This window comes from Schistocerca piceifrons, chromosome 1 (genome assembly GCF_021461385.2).
Source record: "Schistocerca piceifrons isolate TAMUIC-IGC-003096 chromosome 1, iqSchPice1.1, whole genome shotgun sequence".
NCBI classification, from domain to species: domain Eukaryota; kingdom Metazoa; phylum Arthropoda; class Insecta; order Orthoptera; family Acrididae; genus Schistocerca; species Schistocerca piceifrons.
In genome coordinates this window covers 764022699-764042859 of record NC_060138.1, presented here as the reverse complement: position 1 = coordinate 764042859, position 20161 = coordinate 764022699, and the positions used below count along the sequence as shown (strand labels likewise).

At 38.8% G+C, this 20161-nt stretch overlaps 1 protein-coding gene across 2 annotated transcripts in view; it reads right to left on the bottom strand.

Moving 5' to 3' along the window:
- Positions 1–20161, bottom strand: part of LOC124788533 (valine--tRNA ligase-like) — a 137283-nt gene that overhangs the window by 60707 nt on the left and 56415 nt on the right. For both annotated transcript variants that reach the window (XM_047255806.1, XM_047255814.1), the window contains exon 9: positions 2443–2683. In XM_047255806.1, the coding sequence (XP_047111762.1) occupies positions 2443–2683 (241 nt within the window). The remainder of the gene's footprint in view (positions 1–2442; positions 2684–20161) is intronic.

The window sequence follows — 20161 nt, the reverse complement described above, 5'->3', positions numbered from 1 at the left end:
TACCTTAATCTCAGTTAGTGCTGCTAACCACTGTGTCTCTAGGATACAACTTTCATCCAGTATGGCTAGAAAAAGTCTTAGTTACAATGAAATTCAAAAACTTCTTTTTGAGGACCTTCTATCAGACTCAGATAGTGGACCAATTTCGTTTCAGAACTCTGATAGTGACCCTATATTATATTATAACATTCCAAACAAAGAAGGAATGAATCAGATGGTAATTTACAGAGATGTAAAATTTAAAGGCAGAGGCTCAATGAAATGGTACACAAGGGACAAGCCTATGAAGAGAGGCTTTAAAATAGGATGCTGTGTGATGAATTTGCATATGATCTGAAGTTTCACATTTACATATATAGTTTGCAATGGAACAGGGTGCATGGGTAATGAGAGATTTATGTGAAGAACTTTATGGTAAAAATTATATTGCTTTATGGATAATTTGTTCACATCTTATAATCTCTTCATCCTACTAACAGCCAAGAAAATGTTTGCAGTTGGAACTGTGAATCCTACATATAAATTCTTCCCAAAACCAAAGGAAGATAAAAGGATGAAACAAAGGGACTTTCACAGCAGAATTAGCAAGCATGGTGTACCATTTTACAAGTGGATGGACAAACAAACTGTGAACCTGATCTCAAGTATACATGATCCAAGTAACACCAAAAGTGTATACAGGAAGGGAAAAGATGGATCAACTACTGTGTACTGAGTGACTTTAATATAAACATGAGTTTTATTGACAATTCTGATCATCTAAAGTGAGGCTCAGGTTGTGACTGCAAAAGTAGAAAATGGTGTCATAGGCTTTTTTTCTTTTTTTTTCACTTTATTGATATATATGCAGCGAATGTATTTATCATCCACAAAGAAACTGAGATGGAGCAATTCATGAATAAAGACTTCTAGGAAAGTGTACAAAGGACAGCAGGACAAAGTGATTGTCCAAGAACAGCATAACTCTTGGTAAACATAAACCACATGTGGACAAACACATCATATTGGAAGGTAGTATACATCAACCAAAACAGGTCGCATATAGACGAAGTACAATATGCACCACATGTGCAGTTCCTGTTAGAACATATGTAACATCTTTGTCTCAGATAATGCAAAACTCGCTTTCAGAGATTTCATTCCCAATAATAAAGTACTTGAGCTGGTTGTGTAAACAATTTCCACAGAAATTTGTTTCATTTTACCTTTCAAAAAATGTCAACAAATAAATTCAACAAATAAATAGTATTATGGCAGGTTGTTATCAGCGGTAACAATTTAATTAAAAAAATTAAGCAAAAGATTGAAAAACTGTACTAAAATAAATTGTTTGGTTTGTTAAGACGTTTTATAATTTTGACAAATCACGTTTCCCTTTAATAAAATGTTTCTGCTCTCAGATAGTTAAAGGGTATATGATACGGGAGAACCTTTTGTGAAAAAAGTGCAGGTGAAAGTAATTGTCCGTGAAGATGCTAACAACATAAACACCTTGAAAGAGTATTGGATGAAACAGATATGAGACCGAATGTAAAGACCATGGCATTGTGACCAGATCATAAATACATCATAAATGAACATGAACCAGGTAACGGTTTTTTGATTCAGGACACCAGCAAGCATTCTGCTGGTGGCTCACAAACAGATTGTTGCATAAGAACATTATGTGAGTTCCCAAGACTGTGGTGCAGATTTGTTTTACCTAACACAGTAGTTGTGTTTGATGATGTCAAGACTATGAGCATCTGGAATACTTGTGTACAGATAGTTTAAGAATGGAATTCTTTCGATGAATATTTGATCTGTGGCAATGAATTCAGACTTCTGCTTTTGGAAAATTTCAGGAGCGCAGCAGCCAGGTTTACATTATTAGAAAGCCTCATTGTATTTATTGAGCAGCTCAATACTGTATTAAAACTGCTTGCAACAAACATTTGCATTGAGCATGAGATGACACCTGTTTTCTTACAATAGTTACATCACTGAAGCATACAACAATGGAACAGAACTGTTTGCTGTCCACTACAAAAGAGAACTGTGTATTCCAAATGGAATAGATACAAAGTGTAAAAGTGTGGGTACTCTTCATCAGTTTACTAGAGATGAACATAGACTAAATATTCACAACAACTGAGATTGCCATGAGGCTTCACATTTGGGAAGGAATAAAGTAAATTACATTCATGAATTGCTGGACATTCATGTGATACAAAGTAACAGGCTCCAGATTTATAAAATCTTGCCTCCCATGTGACCCACGAAGAAGATAGCACTGAAGATGGAGCCATATCCTAATTATGTCCATCTTTCACAGTTGTGCAACTGGCTCATTCTCAAACTTGAAGTTTTATGATAGCATGAAGTTAAAAGCAGATCACAAAATTCTTTATATTTTAACATACAGTTGACAAAAAAATATATCAAATACTTATCAATCTGTACCTGGTGTGGCCAACCAAGAGCAGAAAATGGTAATAGTGCTGAAGAGAACCATGTATCTAACACATCCTCTTCTTGAATTACAGACATATCTTTCAAACCACATCTCAAAATTGCAGCTGCTTCTTTCCATGCCTCCTCAATATTTCTTGCTGCAATCCATGTAGAATTGTTATCCATTGTTTGACATTTATAAAGGGGGATCTGGTGTCCCCACCACAATTGTCGTGATATACACCAATCTCTGTAAAAATTAACAGTATGTGTAATACTCAATATTATTCATTAATACTTATTTAAAAACACAACAGGAAGCATTCTAGAAATAAGTACATGTGACTTGTATTATTTCTTTTATGTAATCAACACAGTTTTAAAATGTTTTGGCAATATAAATTTGATCAATGAAATGGTCTCCAATTGTCTGCAGTTCCTTCTATTCTTTAAGTGATACAATATTTGACTGCAGTTTTCTTTTTCTTTCCTGGTGAGAGACCCATAACAGTGCACAGTCTGCTTTGTTCTGGACAGTTTTTACTTTATATCTGTGGAGTATATCTTCCACGTCACTTTAAAACACTTTTAACATGAATGACTGATGTGTGAAGATTCTGAAAGAACTAAACTGAGAGATGCATGAAGATACATCTACATCTACATCTACATTTATACTCCACAAGCCACCCAACGGTGTGTGGCGGTGGGCACTTTACATGCCACTGTCATTACCTCCCTTTCCCGTTCCAGTCGCATATGGCGTATGGTTCGCAGGAAGAACGACTGTCTGAAAGCCTCCGTGCGCGCTCTAATCTCTCTAATTTTACATTCGTCATCTCCTTGGGAGGTATAAGTAGGGGGAAGCAATATATTCGATACCTCATCCAGAAACGCACCCTCTCAAAACCTGGACAGCAAGCTACACCGCGATGCAGAGCGCTTCTCTTGCAGAGTCTGCCACTTGAGTTTGTTAAACATCTCCGTAACGCTATCACGGTTACCAAATAACCCTGTGACGAAACGCGCCGCTCTTCTTTGGATCTTCTCTATCTCCTCCGTCAATCCGATCTGGTACGGATCCCACACTGATGAGCAATACTCAAGTATAGGTCGAATGAGTGTTTTGTAAGGCACCTCCTTTGTTGATGGACTACATTTTCTAAGGACTCTCCCAATGAATCTCAACCTGGTACCCGCCTTACCAACAATTAATTTTATATGATCATTCCACTTCAAATCATTCCACACGGATACTCCCAGATATTTTACAGAAGTAACTGCTACCAGTGTTTGTTCCGCTATCATATAATCATACAATAAAGGATCCTTCTTCCTATGTATTCACAATACATTACATTTGTCTATGTTAAGGGTCAGTTGCCACTGCCTGCACCAAGTGCCTATCCACTGCAGATCTTCCTGCATTTCACTACAATTTTCTAATGCTGCAACTTTCTGTATACTACAGCATCATCCGCGAAAAGCCGCATGGAACTTCCGACACTATCTACTAGGTCATTTATATATATTGTGAAAAGCAATGGTCCCATAACACTCCCCTGTGGCATGCCAGAGGTTACTTTAACGTCTGTAGACATCTCTCCATTGATAACAACATGCTGTGTTCTGTTTGCTAAAAACTCTTCAATCCAGCCACACAGCTTGTCTGATATTCCGTAGGCTCTTACTTTGTTTATCAGGCGACAGTGCAGAACTGTATCCAACGCCTTCAGGAAGTCAAGGAAAATAGCATCTACCTGGGAGCCTGTATCTAATATTTTCTGGGTCTCATGAACAAATAAAGCTGTTTCCGGAATCCATGTTGATTCCTACAGAGTAGATTCTGGGTTTCCAAAAACGCCATGATACTCGAGCAAAAAACATGTTCTAAAATTCTACAACAGATCGACGTCAGAGATATAGGTCTATAGTTTTGCGCATCTGCTCGACGACCCTTCTTGAAGTCTGGGATTACCTGTGCTCTTTTCCAATCATTTGGAACCTTCCGTTCCTCTAGAGACTTGCGGTACACGGCTGTTAGAAGGGAGGCAAGTTCTTTCGCGTACTCTGTGTAGAATCGAATTGGTATCCCGTCAGGTCCAGTGGACTTTCCTCTGTTGAGTGATTCCAGTTGCTTTTCTATTCCTTGGACACTTATTTCGATGTCAGCCATTCTTTCGTTTGTGCGAGGATTTAGAGAAGGAACTGCAGTGCGGTCTTCCTCTGTGAAACAGCTTTGGAAAAAGGTGTTTAGTATTTCAGCTTTACGCGTGTCATCCTCTGTTTCAATGCCATCATCATTCCGGAGTGTCTGGATATGCTGTTTCAAGCCACTTACTGATTTAACGTAAGACCAGAACTTCCTAGGATTTTCTGTCAAGTCGGTACATAGAATTTTACTTTCGAATTCACTGAACGCTTCACGCATAGCCCTCCTTACGCTAACTTTGACATCGTTTAGCTTCTGTTTGTCCGAGAGGTTTTGGCTGCGTTTAAACTTGGGAGTGAAGCTCTCTTTGCTTTCGCAGTAGTTTCCTAACTTTGTTGTTGTACCACGGTGGGTTTTTCCCATCCCTCACAGTTTTACTCGGCACGTACCTGTCTAAAACGCATTTTACAATTGCCTTGAACTTTTTCCATAAACACTCAACATTGTCAGTGTCGGAACAGAAATTTTCGTTTTGATCTGTTAGGTAGTCTGAAATCTGCCTTCTATTACTCTTGCTAAACAGATAAACCTTCCTCCCTTTTTTTATATTCCTATTAACTTCCATATTCAGGGATGCTGCAACAGCCTTATGATCACTGATTCCCTGTTCTGCACATACAGAGTCGAAAAGTTCGGGTCTGTTTGTTATCAGTAGGTCCAAGATGTTATCTCGACGAGTCGGTTCTCTGTTTAATTGCTCGAGGTAATTTTCGGATAGTGCACTCAGTATAATATCACTCGATGCTCTGTCCCTACCACCCGTCCTAAACATCTGAGTATCCCAGTCTACATCTGGTAAATTGAAATCTCCACCTAAGACTATAACATGCTGAGGAAATTTATGTGGAATGTATTCCAGATTTTCTCTCAGTTGTTCTGCCACTAATGCTGCTGAGTCGGGAGGTCAGTAAAAGGAGCCAATTATTAACCTAGCTCGGTTGTTGAGTGTAACTTCCACCCATAATAATTCACAGGAATTATCCACTTCTACTTCACTACAGGATAAACTACTACTAACAGCGACGAACACTCCACCACCAGTTGCATGCAATCTATCCTTTCTAAACACCGTCTGTACCTTTGTAAAAATTTTGGCAGAATTTATCTCTGGCTTCAGCCAGCTTTCTGTACCTATAACGATTTCAGCGTCGGTGCTTTCTATCAGCGCTTGAAGTTCCGGTACTTTACCAACGCAGCTTCGACAGTTTAGAATTACAATACCGATTGCTGCTTGGTCCCCGCATGTCCTGACTTTGCCCCGCACCCGTTGAGGGTGTTGCCCTTTCTGTACTTGCCCAAGGCCATCTAACCTAAAAAACCGCCCAGCCCACGCCACACAAGATAGATGCAAACTACTCTGTGGAAACCTAGACAGAAAGTTTCTAAAACCAACTTTAAGTGATGAACCTATGAATATACAAAGTGTCCATAAAGTCCCTTTACAACTTCAAATTTTTATTACAATGGCAGTTGTTGAAATATTTTAACAACATTTCTTTTATTGTAATCAGTGTTTATAAAAGTTTTTTTTGACAGTGTTTAATAGACCTCTATATGGGTGCCTTTAGTTGCACGAAGCACATCAAGATTTCTTGCCATGTTCGCTGTAGCATAGCATCATCAATGGTGGCAATTGCATTACAAATCCTTTGCTTCAAGTCAGCAAAGTCCCATATCTGTGTTCGATACACGATATCTTCTACATACCCCCATAAAAAAAAGTGCAGTGGAGTGATATCTGGTGAACACGAAGGAATTGACCCATCCCTCCCAATCCATATGCCTGGAAATGTTTCATTGAGGAACAGACGAACATGCAGTCCCCAATGTGGTGGTGCACCATCTTGCTGGAAAATGATAGTTGGTTGTAAGTCAATCAATTATGGTGCTACATATTCGGTCAGAAGGTTGAGGTAAACATCTGCAGTAACTATTGACTCAGTTGCACATTATTCCACACTATACATTCAGATTTGACTATCTCGGTGAAGCTCCCTAGTCACACGGAGGTCCTCAGATCCCTGGATTCACACATTGCGTCTGTTTAATGTCCAAGAAACATGAAAAGTTGCCTCGCCACTGAAACAAACTCGCTTGAAGAATGCTTCACCCTCTGAAAGGCGTTCCAGCAAGTTGAGTGCTAACTCTGTCCATTTTGGCTTGTCATTTGGCTCAAGTGTCTGTAACAGTTGGACTTTGTAACTGTACAACCATAAGTTCTTGTGGAGGACCTTATGCGCAGTTGAATGTGGTAGTTGAAACTGTCTGGCAGCAGTGCGGATGGACTTCGTAGGTGAACGAGTGAAGACGTTTAAAATGCGATCTATGTTTTCCTCAGATGTTCTTGGTCGCCCACTCCTACCTTTATCCAACACTGTCCCTGTCTCCATAAATTTTTTGTGTCATGCACGGATTGAAGGGCATGATGGTAGATCTCTTCCATACTTCGTTCTGAAGTTTCGTTGAGTCTGAACATCCGGGGATTTTGTCTCAATAAACCACGACACACATTGTGCCTTCTCTTGAGGAGTTGCCATTTTATAGAGGTTCAGTTCCTTCTATCAACAGAGTATTGCAAACACAAAACTTTAGTATATATAAAAACTTTAGTAAGCAGTGATTACAATAAAAGAAATTTTGTTAAAATATTTCAACAACTGCTGTTGTAATAAAATCTTGATGTTGTAAAGGGACTTTATGGACACCCTGTACTACAATGCCACACACATTACTCCCATAAGAACTGCAAGAACAAGACTACACTAATTATAGCACGCAAAGAGGCATTTAAAGAAATCATTATTCCGCACTCCACATTTGAATGGACCAGGAAAAAGCCCTAGTAACTGGTATAATGGGACATACCCTCTGCCATGCACTTCACACTGGTACTGGTTTGCAGAGTTTAGATGTATACATACATCTTAGCCCTGTTGCCACCAGAAAATTTCTGAATTAGTTTTACAGCAGTTCATGAGCATTCACAGTGGAAACTAGGCAGTACAATCACCCACCACTATACTATTTGGAAAGGTAAGCACAGAATGGCACTGACCCCAACAAAAGATGAATCACACTTCACAATAGAATGCCTGTTAGATTTTATATTGTCTATGCAGAGGAATTGACATTAATTTTATCGTCAGTTTACTGTAGGTTGTCAGATCAAAAGAGTTGGGATAGTACTGATCTGGATTTCGTAGTTTCATCCTCAGTAGCTCCAATCTTGATCTCCTTGAAGCTAAAAGTTTTACAAATCATTCTCAAGGTACAGATTTACAACTATAAGCTCGTAAATGGGGTAATACATGGCACTCTGCCTGGGCGTACCAAGTTGTCAATAGCATGTGTTCTAATATCCGAAAAACTAAACCAACTGAAACTATACACAAGCCAAATATTCAACAGTACATGTAACATGTCAAGACAGCAAATTGAGAGAGGGAGATACCCCTAAACAAGCTACTGTTTACATGTGACTGAATATTAGCAGGTCTGACCTCTAACCCTGCAAGCAAACAACTGAACTGAGTCACTAGCAACTTTACCTTCAGACACACATGGCATGGGCATGCTCCGTCAGCAGTTGCCGTACCCAGTTCGCTGGCTGCCAGCATCACTGGTTCCGCATCCTCCACTACATGTCACTATCGGCAGGCACAGATACCACATCCCCCTCCCTTTTAATTGGCATGTAAGGACAGCAGTGCCCAGGTCTATGTCTTAAATGTTTAGGTAGGGGGAAGAGAAAGAGAGATGCCGGAACTCCAGCCAACGGTTCCATCCAGACATCAGTATCATCATGGGTGGCTCAAAATACAACATTTGACATGTTCAATGGGCTGCTGAGATCAGAGGTAGCAGTTCAAGCTTCAATGGTTGCTCTTCCAGCACTGTGGAAGATGAACACTGCTGTGACCGTGGGTAATAAATATGGTGCGAGGGTAGCAAGTCCCCTTGCCTTATACACTGAGGAGAAATATTGGCATTACCCATACATGTTGTAGGTCCAGGAATTGGCCCCTTAGGTGGCAGCTGGCTATGCTCATGTCATGGATTATTTGGTTCCTGTGTCTCGTACATCTATTGTCTCCAACCATGACCTCACGAGGTTATTGACCCTTGTGTTGGACTATCACCCCTTCTGTCCACCCCAGCCAATGCCCAAATATGCGGCCTACACCAACATTACCTTCTGGAAACGGAGCATAAAACATGAGAGCTGGGGCTGGGGATAGGATGCAAGACATCCAAAAACATACAGGGCCATCATATCTGCAGAAGCTCCACCAGTCCACTAGACTATGCCCATGTGGTACATGGCTAGAAAGTGCGAAATAGGGTCTTCTAGCTGCATGGAATTTTAGCTAAGAGACAAAGTCAGTTGTGAGGAAGACTAAGTCTAAAATATCTATGTATCCAAAAATACAGCAATAAACCTGTTGTTATACAAAATTCCTTGGTTACTCATTGTAGTAAACACAAGTGACTTCATTAAGTCTATTTGAGGAGAAGAGAGTGGACAAGTATTCTGCAGGACCGGATGACATATAAGTTCATCCTGCTCGACTATCGCACATGGTGACAATATTATAAAAATAATTCCGCATCAGGAAAATAAGTCAGTGCCAAGAATATCTAGCGGCTTCGAAAACGTGAAAATTATCCATCACAAATTTGAAGATATCATACGCCAAGAAGCATACTTGAAGAGTGGGACACTAAATAACCTCTGTCAATGAGAACCAACATAAGCAACAAGACAAAATACTAAACTAACAAGAAAAAAAGAGTAGCAGTCATCATTTCAAGTGACAACACTGACATATAGTGCTCAAAGCTGAGCAACTGTACAAAACTAAAATTACAGAAGAGGCTGTCTGGACATCAAAAAACATACTGCATTCAGTTGAGAAAGAAGAACCTAACAATTTATTACCAATTTACGAGAAAAATTATGAAGCAATTCTGCTCAGCAGCCCAATAAACAAGATATGAAATGTATTTGCAGTTGCAAATACGGACAACTGTCAGTTGTATAATGGAATAATGACGATGAAAATTTGCGCTGGACCGGGACTTAGCCCAGATTTCCTGCTTATCATGAGCAGCTGCCTTACCATTAAGCTTCCTGACAATGCCCAATCATCAGACCTGAACTTTTATATGTCCATCAATCATGTGTCTACAACCTGCACTCGTTCATCCATTATATATATTCCCTTACATGGGTGACATTTTAATTGGAAGTCCCTTGCCTGGTGTCGGTGGGTACATACTTATTTATTTGTCAACATCGGACAAGTGACTTTCAATTAAAATGTCTGCCCTGTAAGGGAATATACATATGTAATGGGTGTAGAAGTGTAGGTTGTAGACACATAGTTGAAGATATATGGAAGTTTAGGTCTGGTCGTGGGACATGCTCAGATAGCTTAATGGTAAGGAACCACTCATGATAAGCAGGAAATCTGGGTTCGAGTCCCAGTCTAGCACAAATTTTTATTGTCTTCATTCTATTATATAGCTGATGGTTGTCCATATCTGCAACTGAGAATACATTTCATGTAATTCATAATGGCTGCAGTCGCTGTAGGGAATACTGCATCATATTTCTGACAAAAACAGGCACTCAATATCACAATAAACAAGAGATTGCCAAGCAAATAAACACCAACACTAATATGAAATACTAATATTCTACAACTGCTTATAAATCAAAATAGACAATACAAACTGCATCAGAACCATCCACTGACAATCTGAGTGGTTCAAGAAATTATACAAAACAAATTACAGAATGACAATCAATAACTTGTGATTCATTAGTGAAAGCACGCACAAGCAAATTACATACTAACAAGACCTAGCAGAAGCAGAACCAGATTGCATAACCCATGTTTTGCAAAGTTCAATGCAACTTGAGCCCCAAGTCAAACCAGATTCAGCTGTTGTTCACAGAGCTGCAGTCCAGTGCAGGTTGGCAGCCATACATTGATCTACATTACAATGCAGATTTGGATCTCATTTGCCGAGTCAGAATTCAGCGCAGGTTATGATCATGACTCAAGCTGCAGTCCAACATAGACTCAGCTTTCACCTACCAGATCGCAGTTCCAGGCAGTAATATGATATGACACTGGCAATACACAGCTGCCACAGCAAGGATACCAGCAAGCAGCCGCATGAACAGCAATCACGGGAGCAGACGAAACAACATAATGCAAAGCGACTTCGCCCAGTTCTGATAAGCCTGGTGGGTGCAATCATTTCTATTGGGTGAAGTGAAGTGATTTGTGATTGTACAGGCACTGCTGAATCATACAGATAATTAAAATACTACAATAATTTCCATTTAAATCTTAACTTCAGAGCAAAACCAGATAAATGTATAGTTACAAGTAGTATATGTCAATTACAATATTTCTTTGTTAAACAATTTTACTAAATAATCATCCAGTGAATGAACATGGGTTTGGTGAAGGAAAAATTGGCTATGTAAAAATTTATACACACAGTATTAAACAACTTTGGCAACACAAAGTAGATTCACAGAACACAACTTTGGTGTTATGAATAAGAAATTTATACAAACTTAAACTAGATTAGGTACAGGTAGATTAGGTACCAGAATATGTCATGGAGACACGTCAATGTAACTGCACCTTCAATCTAAATGGTAGGATGGACAGATTAAAAAAAAAACAATTAGATACATGATAGATTGAAACATGTGGCAGAAATGAATGAATGCCTTTAAAAAAGTACAGCTAGCTAGTACAGCTGAACATGTACACACAATTAAACTGGAACAAAATAAATTAAGAGCAAGAATCAAAGTTTTAGAGAAATAGTTATCGAAAATTAAGAATATTTTACAAGAGTACACCAATAAGAACGCAGGTGAAGATGGAACTCAGATTAATGAAATTCAAATGGGAACAAACATTGAGTTAGCAAAATACATAATAAACAAAGATTTCCTTGATGAAACATACAGTAAACCTAAAGATATTTTGAGGATACATCCTTCTCAACAGTGACACAGCACAATGAGGCATGTTACAATTACGAGATTTCACCACTTAAAATGGTTTTGAAACTGTGTTTAAATACTTCAGCAGAGGTGTTCAAAAAGACATTAAGCCTGGAATTATCAGATTCTAAACCGTTCAGTAATGGTATCTAGAAAGGATACAGAGACTCTGTAGTATTTAGATGACCCATTTAGGAAAGAATATTTACTTGAGATACTCATTAGTAGATTACCTTAGAGGGTCAAGGATAAGCTGCTAGGAAAAGATTGGAAAAGTGTTATCATTATATATACTTGGAGCAAATCAGACCATAGAACAGTTATCTACAGTTGGCAAAATAACAATGCCAATAACTGTAATAACAAAAAAAAAAAATAGTAACAATGATGGAACAATAAATGGCAAAAAGGAAATAGGAGTAACAGAAGCCCACAAACTGATAGAGAAAGGGACAATAGCCATGAATACAACAATTCAGGGCAAAACTGGAGGAATACCACACAAAACAGAGGCAACACAGGTAACACAGTTCACAATAAAGGTAATGATGGAGAAGAAAACTCTTAGGCTTCCCCAGAAGTGTATATACGTGAACTACAAATAAACACTGATATGTCTGTTAGATTTAATCATAATAAGGAGCTATATGACAAACTTTTAAATCAAGTAATAATTAAAAATGTGAGAACTGTTACATTAATTAGAAACAATATGCAACCATTAGTCAGTTTACAAACTATGGGAGGCTCCTTTGATAGTGAAGCGAGTACACATAATGCAGATTTATTACATAATAGGCCATGGTCTATTAATACTAATAAGATAGGCTCAGATGCTAAAGACTAATTGTTATCAAGTGTTCCTTCTGAGAACTTTGTGTCATCTATATTAAGACTTTTCCTTCGATTACCACTGAGAATTTAGGAGCTATTACTACCACAGAGCTTTTACCAGCACCTGCTACTAACAGAAATTTATTATCTTCAGCAATTACTGACCATTTCTATTTGTGTATTGGTAGTGCACATCATAGATACACAAGTGGATGTTGGAACTTCATTATATAGAAATACAAGATATATGATCCACATATTACCAGTTACTTCAACTTTAATTATACTGGACTTGAGTTAAGTTTACAATTAGATCATTTATTTTTTGTACACAAGAAGTATGTACTCCAGATAAGAAAGCATTTATTAAATAAAGTTTATATTTAATATTGTGATGGAAGCAGCAAATCATGTTGGTTCATTGCCTCGAGGCCAGGGAGAGAAGCTGACACTCAAACTGTCACACATTTGTGCAGCTGACACACAATTTGTGATGTGGTCCTACAGACTGTGATGTAGATATATGACATAATTTCAAATTTTTGACAATCTTTGAGAAAGCCTTATCAAGTGATCTATGCACACAATATAAACATTTTTGGTAAATTGAGTATTTTCCGAAACTTTCAAAGACATAACAGACATTTGGAGGGATAATGTTTACGTCTTTTGGTAGCTGTAAGAAGTAAAAATGATGCAAATCTGACATTTTGGGGTTAAGAGACAAACAAAGCAGTGCATAATCATAGTGGAGAAAATGAGGTAATAATGACCCAATATATTAGTTTGCTGTTGACAGGACTAATTTTTTACATACCTATCAGAAATAGTGGAATGAAATGTTAATTTGTGCTAAGACTCAAAAGTAGTCTTAATATGGAAGATTATAATGGTCAATGAACTTCAATAATTTACATGGACATTCAAATAATTAACACACTTTGAAATATTATGTATTTTAAAATTTCTGATTTATAAATCTCAAGAAAATTAAATTTCAATTTTAGGTCAAAAACACAGAATTCCCTGAGAGTTTACAAAATTCCTGAAATTCCCTGAGATTTCCCTGATTTTTCCAGGTGAACTGTAATTCCCAAAGAATTCCAGGTTTTCCTGAAGAATTGTCAGCCTGGGATACCACTGCAGTGACAGAAGGCCTGAAACTCCAATGTCATAAACTGGAAGTCATTATCTGAGACCAGTATGGTTGGTGCACCCTCACTGCAAATGTGGTTATGAGCACCATGATGGTGAATCTCGTTAGTGTGGAGAACATCCATGCAACATAAGGGAAGTTGGAAAGGGGGCCCACCAGTATCAATCATATTTTCCAAGAAAGGAACCCGTGAAATCCATATGATCCTATTCCATGGTCGAATCAGTTGAGGCCACAGTGGGAGGGGGAAAAAACTGTGGTGGGGAGCACTTGGTTCTGCGAACAGGCTTGATACTGCCTCACTGCATGTTTGATATGAGTACTTATTGCAGTTCAATATACATACTGTTGAGCTAATGCTTTTTCATGTGAGACATCCTCCAGTGAGAAGAATGCAACAACTGATGGACGAGTGGACAGTGTGAAGATGGGAGTACAGTGTGGCAATCATCATCCTTCATCATTATCTGTTTAAGTAACACCATTCCCTGACATACATTGAGCCACTCTGTCACACCAAAAGAAGGTAAAAAATTGAGATGGATGTCAGGAAAGTGTGCAGGCGATCCCATTTGGACTGCTGCAACAACGCTGTGCAACATTGAGTCATGACTTGTGGCTACTGCTGACTATTTGGTGGTGATGGGAAACTCTTGCAGTGTTGTTTCTAAAGCACTATCAATTACAAAACAGTTTCTTTCCTGTCACTCCTTACTAGGACCCACAGGCAATCTGGACAACACATCAGCATTAGCATGCTCTGTGGACTGAAAATGGATATAGTAAAAATAAATGCTGAGAAGTAATGCAGAATGCTGTAGTCTCTGAGCTGTCTTATCAAGGAGTCAGGCTGAGGATTAAACAATGACATCATTGGTTTATGATCCATGGACAAGTGAAATTTGGAGCCACACAGGAAAACATGAAACACCATACATAACAGCCAGTGCCTCTTTATCTGGGAGTAATTCTTTTGGGCAGGCAAGAGGATCTTAGATGCAACAGCAGTCAGTTGTTTTGATTTGTCTGGATTTCTGTTGGACAGTTTGTCACCAATCCATACTGTGATGCTTCAGTAGCCATTAGCCATTTTCTTTGGACCATAGGTATCAAGGCACAGCATAAACATGATTCAGTTGCAGAAAAACTTGCTGATAAGTATCTGATCAAACAAATTTCACACCTTTCTTACAAAACTGATTTAGAGGATGTGAACCTCCAACACCCTGTCAAGGAACAACTGCAGCTAATTAAAGTTCTGAGGAACAGACAACTTATCAATTGCTGCAACATGGTCATTGAGCCGTTTGATGCCCACCTTACTTAAGACATGCCCTAAATATTTGGCACTGGGTGCAGAAAACATACACTTTTGCAACTTACAATAAAGACCACTGTTCACTGGTGCCTGAAGCAGCACTCCCTGTTAAGTTTTGCAAATGTTCTTTCCTCGTGGCACCTGTGACAAACTAGCTACATAAGTTGCACACTTTGAGATAAAGCAAACTCTCTCCTCTATAGAATGCTAAAAAAATCATGGGGCTGCTGCAATACCAAAGGCAATCTGGCAAACTGATAGAGGCCAAACATTGAATTAATAATGAGCAAATGCTGTGACTTAGCATCGAGGGGAAACTCCAATCAATCTTCAAAAGATGTTGTCCACCAGCCAACACAACCTGACCACGAACTCCTTGGTGTGAGAGACTGAATTGAATACATTTCCACCTCACTCTGGGCATTAATTGTGACTGTAAAATTGCCAAACAACTGAACTACCCCATTGGCTTTTCTAACCACTACTAACGGCACTGCCCACTGATCCACTCCTAATTCCCATAGTCTGTCTAATTCAGCTTTAACTACATCTTTCTCTTGGCAATGGCATAAGACAAGCATGAAGCTGCATACAAGTTGTAGACATCTTAAGCTGAATGTGAGCTAGAGCCAGAAAATCCCTTGCTTTACCCAATGTTGGCTCACACAGCTGTTTATGGGACTCAAAAAGCAACGTGAGGCCATGAAAAGGAATGACTGGGGTGCTAAATTAACATTATGCAATACTTTGGAAATCAAATACTGAAAAATCATCCAATTCAAAAATATTTTATGCCAAAGTAGACTCAACCACTAATAATGTTACTTGGCCCTCCGCATTCTTATATTATGCTGCCACAACCAGTTCAACTCTTGACGGTATTCATTAGCAACTGCAGGAAACTACTGTTTTGTTAACTGCTTGTTATGGTGTACCCAGTTCATGATATATAGCCAAACTGATCAATTAGACTGCAGCCCCAGAACTCATCTGTGGTTCCCCAAATAGACAATTGCAACACAAGCTTATCAGCTGTTTGCTAAATATGTGAACTAATAGCCAATTGGTTAATACCGTGTCATTACAATGCGAAACACGGACAGCAGCAATGTGGCCACTTTGGCTGCACTTGAAACAAATTTTATTTAAATGTGGACATTTCTGTCACTTACGGGGGTTGTGGCAACTGGCGCAAGCCCTATAATCTAACTGACTTCCCACCAGTGCCAAGAAGGGATGGCCATTACTGTCTGCCGTACTGGGCCAGGAATTATGACAACCACAGTGCCTTTCATGTGAAGGCCAGTCCAATGTGGGAAAAGCTTATTCCTAATGCCATCTTCACTAAGTTCCTTAACAGAGTGGCAGTGAGTCTGCTTTTGGACAACTAAGGGTGGCCTGGGCGTATCTGCCCCTAGTAAACGAGACCCTGCTGAGTCATCTGACAACGTACTAGAGGAGGAACTACAATCCACTTCCGCTTTGTGGCACTCATCAACAAAGGCTTCCTGGGCCTCCACAGACAGCTCATATGACCAGGTGAACTGTGTCACATCAGCCAGGGATGGGTCAAATGACTAAGGACTTCGTCTGAAACGACTTATCTAGATCTAATCAAATAATTACATCACAGACAAAGAAATCCACATTAGATATGCCAAACTGACTACAATCAAACTTACCATCTCTAGACAAACCCTGTAACGTTGCCATCCATTCTGCGTTTGACTTGTTAACTCTTTCATCACTGACTGAACATAAGGCGCACTGCCACAACAAGCGATTCACACTAAAATATGCAGTCAACACCATACTAAACTCATCAAACTTCAACAAAGTGGAGTCTACATGTGAGCAAAGCTCTTGCACAAAATTACAAAGAAAGGAACACTAAGAAAGGAGGATTGCAATTAAAACTACAGGGTCACTAACTCTTCTTATCTTGCAGTAGAGCAATAAATGTTTCAGGTAGCTGTTCCGCCTCTGTAAGTATGCCAGAAAGGAGGGGTAGGGGGGTGGGGGTAGGTGGGGTGGCACATGTTGCCATGGTTGCTCTCGAGATGCCCACACTTGCAGAAGCTCAGTATGCTGTTGCCGCTGCTGCTGCTGCTGCTGTATTTGCAGCAGCAGCCGCCATAATTACATAAACCAGTCATCCATGATAATGCAACACAACCAATACACATGTAAGCCAGACTCATTGCTGCATCTATTACAACTCATTTGTGGAGACCAGTTTTACAAGCATCATCTCCAAATGGGGTAATAACAGCTGTCTGCCTGGGCTGTAGCATGTTGTCAACAGCGAGTGTTCTAACATACAAAGAACTAAACCAAGTGAAACCATATACAAGCCAAAAATATCATCAGTACACATAATATGTCAGGAGAGCAAACCGAGAGAGGGAGATACTCCTAACAAGCAATTGTTTGTGTGGCAGAATATTAGTGGGTCTGGCTTCTAAATTAGCAAACACACAATATTTTGGTTGACACTGCCACATTTTATTCCTTTCAAAGTTCAGTTATTAATTGCAGTGACCAGCTTTTACACTACAAAAAGTTATTAGCACAGATATCTGGATCATGTCCCATAATACCAACAGTAACTAACCAGTGGTGAAGTTAATTGTTCTTTCACGGCACAAAAACAGTGTTCACAGTTACAGAAACACGACACAGTTTGCACTTAGCATAATCCTTTAGTAGTTCATCAGATATAAGTACACTGCAATAGTTCATTTAAGTCAGCACATAATTAGACCCATCATATCCAACAATCATTAGTTCCAGTATAACAACATTTCACAGTACCTGTCAACCGCAATGCACTTCTGTCACAATGTTGGTTAATTAGAGGCCCTGTAATCACTTAAAAGTCTTTACACTTCAATATTACTGAGTTTTGCAGTTGTCGGTGCATGTATTTTTGCATGTATAATGTTCATAATTGTGGCATGAGTCAACACAGAGAGCACACCCACATAGATGTTACTTGTGTAATTTCACACTACAAACTGCCAATGCTGGCTGACATCCAACCATTTATAAACAGGCATCATTTAGAAACCAAGATCATCATCAGCCAATTCGATCAGTTTGTGATGTGGCCTCTAAGTCATGTGCAACATAGGATCCCTGCATTTTCTTCCATTTCTGCCAATCTTGAGATTTCCATTGGTAATTCAATGTGGCTTAAGTCTCAGTCCCATCTGTCCAGTGTTCTTCATTTTGGTGTTTTTAGGGTCCCAGTTGAGTGTGTTTTGACCACCTGCAAACTTTTCTTTGAGAAACTCGACCAGCCCCCTGCCTCTTCAAAGTATTCACTCTTTCCATTATGTCACTGACCTTTGTTGTCTGTCTAACATCAATTACTATCTTTCTGTCTTCCATTTTCCCATTTCTCTTTGGGCTTCTATTAGTTCTCTAAAAATGAATTCATTTTCTGTCCATGTCTCAAAGCCATATGTCGTTACTAGTCAATTATTACTGGTCAAAAATTGTTTTCTTCATCTTGGCCAATTCTTAAGCCTTCAATGCTGAAGCTTATTTTCCATAAGATAACCAGTCTATTTCAATATGTCAAAATATTTCTGGTTTTACTTCTCCTTTCATATTTAGCAGTTGACCTAGACAGACATACTCTGTGACCCTTTGCAACTGCTCACAAACAATATAATGCTTTGAAATTTGGCTATCTTGGATTTTAATGTTTTTGATAAACTACAAGGCCTAATGTGTTTTTGATATATACACACATTGTTCATCAAAAATTTTGAAAAATGTTGTGTCATTATTATCCTTACACAATGTGAATCCCCTTGTTTACATTAAAGAAGACCATATTGTATACTGTACAGAAAAATTAAGGTAACAACAATATGTAGCCCACGTTAGGAAACAAAAAGTGGTTATTACAAAATCTGTGACAAAAATGAGTATGTTTGTAATCTTTGATGCTAATTATTGCTGAAGATAATGTAAATACTTTACAGGAAAGTCTGAATATTTAACTTTCAGGTGGTGTAGGTCACCTTTCAAAAAAAGAGGAGAGGAGGAGAAGAAGAAGGAGAAGAAGAAGAAGAAGAAGGTATCACATCCTAAAGTTTTGCATATAGTGCACTATGTTATAAACACCAATTAGTTGCTACTTTTAATTATGAGTGTCCTATGAAAAGTAATTACACCAATGGAATCAGAACAGCCAATAGCCTGAACAGTAAATTCCAGTTAAATCCAATGTAAATAAGAATTTGATATTTTCCTGCAGGTGTTATATGCCAGCAGACAAATGTATTGAAAAAAAAAAAAAAAATGGGAAAAATATTTGGTTATCTATGAGAGAAGAAAAACATAACATACGGGAAGAACCCACATACGTCACAGAGTGCAGATCATCCCAATAAACTTGAGGTTCCGCAAGACCAATGTTTCAAGCTGATGCTGAGTTTCTTGATTTTAATAAAGCCTTTGATATCATTTTGCAGCAGTGACTAATGAACAAAATAAGACCAACAGAATATCTGAACAAATACATGATTGATTGGAGATTTATTAGTACAAAGAAGCAAGGAATATTACAGTTCAATGCACCACTGAAAATGTGGTTATTAGTAATGGAGCACGAGCTTGGACTGGGGAAAGATGGAGAAGGAAATTGGCACAGCCCTTTGAAAGTACCCATTCTGGCATTCAAAGAAACCAAGGAAAACCTAAATTTGCCCAGTGTCTTACCACTGTGCCACCTTGATCAATTAAGAAAACTGAATTCAAGTATTGTTCGTAACTGAGAGACATTGTCAGAAGCAAAGGTACTGTGTGGAATATTTCAAGGTAGAGATAGTGCTGCTGCAGTTCATGATACATTACAATTTGTTAAAATTGCAACAGTAAGGAGAAGATATATGATTACAGTGAAATTAATTCCACATTTAGGGACATGACAATACACAAGCTATTAGAATTACATAACTGTACAAGCACTCTGACTGTAGAATTCAGTATAGTGTCAAGCTGCCACATGCTGCAATCTGAGTCTCTGGATGTTGTGGCATGGAATCAAAAAGAACCTGGACAAGTGGTTGCAAGAGGGCCAAAACAAACAAGTTGCCAGTAGGCCATATCCCAGGCATATTCCATAGATGACATGTCAGGAAAACATCCATGGCAGAC